The following is an 8,504-nucleotide window of genomic DNA, read 5'->3' on the forward strand; positions in this document are numbered from 1 at the left end:
TGGTAGTGCTAAACTCCACCCCATAGCTTCACTAGCATAATCACCGAACAGCCAATCAGTGCTCACCTCTGCAAAACATGTCACTCCATGATTGCAGCTTTGATTCACTTTTTTGATTCATTCTTTTTTCATCTACTAAGTTGTTTAAAGAAAAGGTAGTAATCAAAGTCTTTATGTTTTTTAAAGTTACTGTGTAGTAGTGCATACATTGTAGTTGAGACACTAAACGCTTTAACCACACCATGTCACTTGCAGTGATGCCATTTAAAAGTAGTACATTTTTCCTCATTACCATTGGTCAACAGCCTGAACCGTTCACATTCAGCTAAAACTTGACAGTCCAGCAACCTCGCCTATAGTCAAAAATTCAAAACAAAAATAAGCCCATTTACTTATTGTTGCTACAAATCCCTGGATTGGACAGGAGCTGACCTCTATGTATTCTCTATTTTCTTGCGTGTGCTTTTTGTTGGGGCTCTGGGATGCTTTGTAATTCAAGGGATTTAAGTATGTTTGGCTTCATTCTACTCAATGACATTTTTTTCAGATTTATAAGCATCTTGTAAAATCTTTCTAGTGCTATAAAAACTGGATTGAGGCTAATTTGGATTAGGGCTGTATATTTAACATGTTAACAGTTTGGATTAGGGCTGTTAATTTAACATGTTAACTCTTTCCCCGCCAGTGTTTTTGAAAAGTTGCCATGATTTTCAAACAACTGTCATGACTTTTATTTTTGTTAAAACCATAGAAAAATGTGAGTGTTCTTTAGGCTGATGATTTTTGTTCATGAAAATCTTCTGCAACAAAAAGTTTGACTTAATGTTTTTACCTTACTGGAATTGAACCTGGGAATCGATAAGCAGGATCAGGATCGCTTAAATTCAACCCGATACCCAACTCTATATCCAACAGTTTGAGACTATATGCAACAATTTAAATGCAGAATTTATGTAAATTATATAAACAACATTTGGTCTATCTAGCCCCTACTGACCAGTGTTATTATTTATAAACTATTGTAGTATTTATATTATTATTTGAATTAATAATATTTTGAATTAGTTTTTATTTTTTCAATTTTAATTTTAAATTGTTTTAGTAAGTGTGTAAGTTTTTTTTTTAAAGTTTAAGCTTTTCATGTAATATTTATATTTAATTTTATTTAAACTTTATTTCAATATTGAAAATCAGTTTTAATAGTTTTAAGTTAACAATAACACTGCTATTGACTAGCAGCTCAATTTAATCAACCCGGTTACCCATTATGGGGTTAAGCACATTTTTTAAATGTAATTTTTTTAATGTTTTATTTCTAATAAAGTTTATTATAATAAAGGTTTTTCTTTTTTTTTTAATCGATTGACAGCCCTAGTTTGGGTATTCGAATTATCATCATTACTTTTGGGAGCATGTGTCATGTTTGTGTCATAGCATCCAAAATATTAATCGGCAGGCCAGGCCGTTCACGTTGAGTTTTGTGCAGTAAAGCCACCTATATTGCATCATTTTGAAACCGGAACAAACACATGTCAGCTGTGGAGGAGTCTCATCTTCATCAGGTGTATATTGATTAATGCCTCAAAAAAATGTAGTTGCTTGTTTGCTAAACAAATGATACCACCAAATTCACAGAAAGGTCATGATGCTTTTCTTGAATTCGTGGATTAGTTGCATGGCCCACAGGTTACATCTTACATGAAGTTTGTGTAGTTCAAGGGGTTTAAATGTTGAAGAAAGTCATGGGAGAATTAAAGGCCTGAAGTCTTTTATTCTCTGTTGTTGACTTTGGGTTGACTTTTGCTCCAGATTTAGTCCCCCCTGTGACGGAGGCTTCGGTTACACTGACCGTATAAGAACAGCCAGATCGCTCTTGTATCTAGCACAACACCTGTCACCAGCACCCCTGAGTCACACAGCATGTATGAAAATGTTACTCCTCCCGCTGCTATATATTTTATAAAGGAAAAGAAAGCTTAATTTCAAACCTTGTGGTATTTCCTCTAACTAACCTCTGCCCCCCAGTACTTTGCACAATTAATAATCAAATCCATGTATTTTGTTATGTCAGTGCATTCAGGAGACATATAAAGCAGATGACCCTATGAAATCAAAATGGGAGTTTTCTGGCTTTTACCTTGTGTCTGTTAGCTTTTAAGCCATGTATTAGCTAGTCAGAGCTTTTGCCAACATTTTTGTTTGGTAAAATGCTCTCTATAATATATAATTATGCGATATATCAAATATTCAATATATATTTGTGGTGGCGAAATAAAATGTTGTCCATATAGTAATAATTTTAGCTGGCTTTCTGAACATTCAGTTTGCTAAAGACAGGCCTGGTTTCCATTACAGATTTGTGCAGAACTTTTGCGATAATTGCTAAATGTCGATTAAAAAACTATTGCTATGACGGCGTTTCCATTAACGATGTTATGCGACTTTTTTTCCCTCTCACGATAAGTCATTCCAAACACTATGGCAACGGTTGTTGGTAGGTGTACGTACGTAAAACCCAATTAACATTTAATTGAACAAACCAAATTTATATATGAATAAAACAAAATCTAACCTAATTAAAATCTGTTCATCATTTAAAGCAATCACGTACCTTCAGAAGACTTGGATTAAATTGCTTGATTCATATGGATTACTTTTATGATCTATTTTTATACGTGCGTGGTTGAAATGACAAACATGCTGAGAATATTGAAAAATATCTGCATTTGTGTTTCAAAGATGAACGAAAGATCTACCTATTTAGAATGACATGAGAGTGAGTAAAGGATAACAGAATTTTCTGTTTTGGACAAACTATGCCTTTAAACAATTTCTGTACAGTAAATATTGTTATATATTATATCTTGATATACACTCACCTAAAGGATTATTAGGAAAACCTGTTCAATTTCTCATTAATGCAATTATCTAATCAACCAATCATGTGGCAGTTGCTTCAATGCATATAGGGGTGTGGTCGTGGTCAAGACAATCTCCTGAACTCCAAACTGAATGTCAGAATGGGAAAGAAAGGTGATATAAGCAATTTTGAACGTGGCATGGTTGTTGGTACCAGACGGGCCGGTCTGAGTATTTCACAATCTGCTCAGTTACTGGGATTTTCACGCACAACCATTTCTTGGGCTTTACAAAAAATGGTGTGAAAAGGGAAAAACCTCCAGTATGCGGCAGTCCTGTGCGAAAATGCCTTGTTGATGCTAGAGGTCAGAGGAGAATGGGCCGACTGATTCAAGCTGATAGAAGAGCAACTTTGACTGAAATAACCACTCGTTACAACCGAGGTATGCAGCAAAGCATTTGTGAAGCCACAACACGCACAACCTTGAGGCGGATGGGCTACAACAGCAGAAGACCCCACCGGGTACCACTCATCTCCACTACAAATAGGAAAAAGAGGCTACAATTTGCAAGAGCTCACCAAAATTGGACAGTTGAAGACTGGAAAAATGTTGCCTGGTCTGATGAGTCTCGATTTCTGTTGAGACATTCAGATGGTAGAGTCAGAATTTGGCGTAAACAGAATGAGAACATGGATCCATCATGCCTTGTTATCACTGTGCAGGCTGGTGTAATGGTGTGAGGGATGTTTTCTTGGCACACTTTAGGCCCCTTAGTGCCATTTGGGCATTGTTTAAATGCCACGGCCTACCTGAGCATTGTTTCTGACCATGTCCATCCCTTTATGGCCACCATGTACCCATCCTCTGATGGCTACTTCCAGCAGGATAATGCACCATGTCACAAAACTCGAATCATTTCAAATTGGTTTCTTGAACATGACATTGAGTTCACTGTACCCCACACAGTCACCAGATCTCAACCCAATAGAGCATCTTTGGGATGTGGTGGAACAGGAGCTTCGTGCCCTGGATGTGTATCCCACAAATCTCCATCAACTGCAAGATGCTATCCTATCAATATGGGCCAACATTTCTAAAGAATGCTTTCAGCACCTTGTTGAATCAATGCCACGTAGAATTAAGGCAGTTCTGAAGGCGAAAGGGGGTCAAACACAGTATTAGTATGGTGTTCCTAATAATCCTTTAGGTGACTGTAAATGATATATTGATTTCAGTCTGTTAACAACAAGATCAATGCTCAATGCAAATCTCAATTTCTAAGCTATGTTGCTCCCAGCGCTTTTGACCCACCCAAAAAAAAAAAAAAATAATAATGGGATGAACCCTTTAATATGTATTAATCTAACATCCTGATACAACAGGACATAAAACTACGATTGTGATTTCATGGGGTCTTTAAAAAGCCTTCAGGAATAACAAAATACATTCCATAGATATTGTATCCCTAGTTCCCCATCTGAGAGTTGATATCCATGTTTTATTGCTTTCATTTCATGTTTTTGTATCGTGCTACTGCTGATTTTGCCTCTGCTGTGGGTGCAGGTGGGCTCAGTGGTGGCGGTGGGCTGGATCCGCTCTAAGAAGGCTGTGGACTGGCGTCTCTTCCGGAACATCTTCCTGGCCTGGTTTGTCACTGTACCTGTAGCAGGCCTCTTCAGCGCTGCTGTCATGGCACTGTTCGTCTACGGCATACTGCCTTACGTCTGAGACGGGAAATGGAGAAGAGAGAAGGAGGTATAGGAGGGTAATGATGAAAAAATAAAACAGACAGAGACAGAAAAAAAAATGATATCATGATATAAGGGGACAACCAGAGGGGTAGGGAGAGTCTTCAAATGCTGCCTGGAAAAGCGTCCAGAATCCTTTGACCTTAATATCCTTAATCTTGTCAAGAGTATTTATTTCCGTTTCATTTTTCTATTGTTTTGTTGAAATGTTACCATAAACCGCAAGGTCTTTGACTCAGTGATATGAAATGGTACATTTTCAAAGTTCCAAAAAATAGTTATCGTAAATCTGTGATCCTACATGTTCAAAAGGAGTAGACAGAACTGGACAGATGTGCACATACTCTGTGCATTCGTAACCGTTGCAATTGCCAATCTCACATAAAATATCAGTAAATGAAGAATGGAAGTTTTATGGCAGAATTCACAGTATATTGGCACAAAATATAGTTAACTATTCCTGGGCGTCTAAATGTAATGTTTTGAAATATGCCACATGTGGTGTGTTATAACTGTACCTTTATTGCCATTCGCTGAAACATCAAACTTCTGCGTAAATGACACTGAGAAGCATCCTGCTGTTCAAAACCTACGTTAGCTGCATTGCTAAAATCATACCTCAGTCAACCCTCTATGCCACATAAAAGACAAGTGACAAAACTGTGCTATCTCATAATACATGACATATTATAAGATTCATCATTTTTCTAGTGGATAATGTGCAAGAATTCCCTGTTCTTCTATTGTTGTATTTATTTTTCGATATGTTACCATTCAGACCTTTTTTAAAAAAAAACAAAGGTGTGAAGACAAAATCATGTTTTGAACTATGTATACTACTATAATTTCTACTGTGTATATATTCAGCTTTGGATTTTAGATTTTTAGTTATGTCTTATTTCGAGGTCTTATATTGTTACATATAAGGAGACTTTAGACCAGGTTTGGTAGTTGCATGAAACGTATGCTCTTCCAAGCATTTGAAAATGATCAAATATTAAACATTTACTTTCCTATGACAAGACGCTTTATTCATAATCCTGTCAGGGTATATCAAGAATAACTTCAAATAAATGATTTACCACTTTTTCTCCAGTCAACTAACCTAGAAGATTCCCATGTCAGTGAAATATTAGGAATTCACCATCATTTTAAAGATATTAAAACTTAATGAGGGGATATAGGACCATATCTGAGGTATTAAATGTAAACTTTCAATAATTCAGCTTTTTTTTTTTTAAATTCATACATATCAATAGGTGATTTGAACTCATTTGATTTTATTCCCTTTTTGGAAAATAGCCAAAGATTCTGATGGTCAAGTTTAATTGTCAAACTCTTTGACAGTGTTTGTAATTACAACAATCTAAATGATGTCCAAACAAAAGAGATCAGTTTGTCTCTGTATTGCAGAAAGTATATAAAGGATGCTAGTAGTTCAGTCTAGCCCTTGTATAAAATGTTCTCCAAGCCCAATGGATGATGCCAATATAAAAACCTGTATGTGCCGAAACAGCCAAAATCCCCTAACGGGCACTTGCGTGAACCCATAAAACCAGCACAAACACACAAACGTAGATTTAACCAGTTCATATAGATGTTTTTTTGGAGAGGCAGTATTAGATACTGGGTCTGGCTATCGGTGAATCTCATATCAGCATCCAGCTACTTGATTCAGCCTAACTGATAAAGCCTTCAGTAATGATATCACATTGAGCTTTATCAGAAGAGGAACTTGTTTAACATCAGGTCAATATGTGGTCCAGAGACACAAATGTGTCATATAATGAAAGGTCAATGTGTAAAAACCTATATTTGTGGCCCTGAAACCAAGAAGAAACCACAAGAAACCAAAAAGTCTGTGATTTCCATCCAAAAAATGACCATTCTATATCAGCTAAACTGAGCTTAGATGTTTGTCAGACACCATTGTAATCTGCCTCGGGATAGTCACCTGATTTGGAAACTGTACAAACGTGTGGCTTTGAACCAATGCAAAGTGTTGCTGTTTCTTTTTGTGTGTGTGTGTGTGTGTTAATTTTGTTTTTATTTTTCATCAAGAACAAATCTATGCTTAAATGGCCATTTGCCTTGTAATGTGCTTTACTGTTTGTTGGATACAATAACTTCAGTACTGTGGTGTTTACATTGTAATATTGTAGAATAACTCATTGCAGTTGCCTAAATATGCCAATCAACTAACTATTAATCACAAATTAAATATGAAATAACCAGGCATAGTGCAAAGGTGTTTCATGTCATTTTGTGTTTTAGCAGTGTGATCCATAATGATCCTGTGTTACTCACACTGCTACATGTAGTACACAACTTTACATGGTGGATAAGATAAAAAAAATAAATGAATAGATATATAAATTTCATTAACTATATTTTTCTACATATATAAGTTTTACCTAGGTGGCGACTTCTTACATTGAGAGTAAACTGGGCTCCTGAGCAGCGATTATGTGGAAGTACCAGTAACTATTATAAGAAAATTCAGTGCTGAATACCACTGAACATTTTCTCAAAGATTATTTTATCGCAAAAAGAGTAAGATGGGGGTTAGTAATGTGGATTGGTTCCATATATCCATTGTTTTTTCTTGCCCAGGGACATCTCTCTCCCTTGAGTGAAAGAGAGGTTGAGTTTTTCATGATTATTTTTTGAGAAGTAAGGTTGAATACCCTTTGTAATTTTGTTTCCCTGAAATGCAATATTGAGCTGCCAGACTGTGGTCAATCGAACCTTCACCAGCAGTGGCGTTACCAACATTGAGTCAGACAGGGGCACAGCCAAACGTTTTACTAACCTGCATCCGATATTTTGCATCAAACTGGCGATTTAATCAGGCTTTTATGCTACGACCTGGTTTGTTTTATGGCGGCACACCAGCAAAATCATTCACATGCGCAGTAAAAATAAAAAGCCAGAAACACTTTACGCTAGTACAGGAATGCAGACGCTCTGCGTTTGACCAGCACACATGTACTCTTGTGTTGCCTAAAGGGGGTGATTTAGTTGCTTTCAAATGTATTTAACATTAAATCAAATGTTATTTCATCTTGGTAATTTGCTTGGTAATTAAAACGCTAATTCCCACTTTAGTACGAAACCCCTGAAGCGATATGGTGATGGAAAAAATATATTTCAATGCTTTTGCATTTCCCCAAGAAACTTTGCGCTCGCTTGCAAAGAACTCAAAAGTTTTGAGAGCGAATGTGAAGTTTCTTGGGGAGTAGCGTATCCGTACTATAGCACCCCTTGCGCAACACTGGAAATGTGATGCGCACTTGAGTTGCGTTGAATTTCGTAATTGTGTGCATTCAGGTATTTGTGTAACTGAACATTGGGCTGCAATAGTTTGGCCACTGAGTTAGTTCTGAGTTACAAAGAATGTCATGTTAGCCACTAACAATGCTAGATCAAAAACTTCAGTGCCATTTTGTGCTTTCTTTGATGGACATTTTATAATTTGGACATATCCAAAGAAATCACTAGGAAGGAGCTGCACAAACAAAATCCTTCATATCCTCAACCGGTGTGATGACAAAAGGTTTCATAACTGTCCTTGGCAGTCTATAGTGACATTCTCCCGTAGTGTTCTAACATCATATAAGTTTCCATGTTCTTATCTGCAATTGAAATAGAATGTAGCCCAATCTTCTGCTGGCCTGCTGATTGCCTGCTGTGTCGTCTCTATTTCCACAATGAAGCGAATGCTATGCTATTAACTGTCTGGTAACATCTGAAGACAGGGCTTTAGATTTAACAAACCCCCTTATCTGCATATGTACTGTAATGCTGTATTCTTTCTTTTTGGAACTTTTTTTGTGAAAGTTGTCTGCATTTTAACTAATTAAATTATGGGAATTAAAATTACAAAGAATAACAA

The 8,504-nt window shown here is 36.5% G+C and overlaps 1 protein-coding gene across 3 annotated transcripts in view; it reads left to right on the forward strand.

Moving 5' to 3' along the window:
• The window catches only part of slc20a2 (solute carrier family 20 member 2), a 40,286-nt gene extending 31,782 nt beyond the window's left edge, over nt 1-8,504 (forward strand). For all 3 annotated transcript variants that reach the window (XM_077223326.1, XM_077223328.1, XM_077223327.1), the window contains one exon: nt 4,425-8,504. In XM_077223326.1, the coding sequence (XP_077079441.1) occupies nt 4,425-4,589 (165 nt within the window). In that variant the 3' untranslated portion in view covers nt 4,590-8,504. The remainder of the gene's footprint in view (nt 1-4,424) is intronic.

The sequence above is a fragment of the Siphateles boraxobius genome, unplaced genomic scaffold (genome assembly GCF_051911475.1).
Source record: "Siphateles boraxobius isolate OS27281-9 unplaced genomic scaffold, OSU_SipBor_1 9, whole genome shotgun sequence".
NCBI classification, from domain to species: Eukaryota; Metazoa; Chordata; class Actinopteri; order Cypriniformes; family Leuciscidae; genus Siphateles; species Siphateles boraxobius.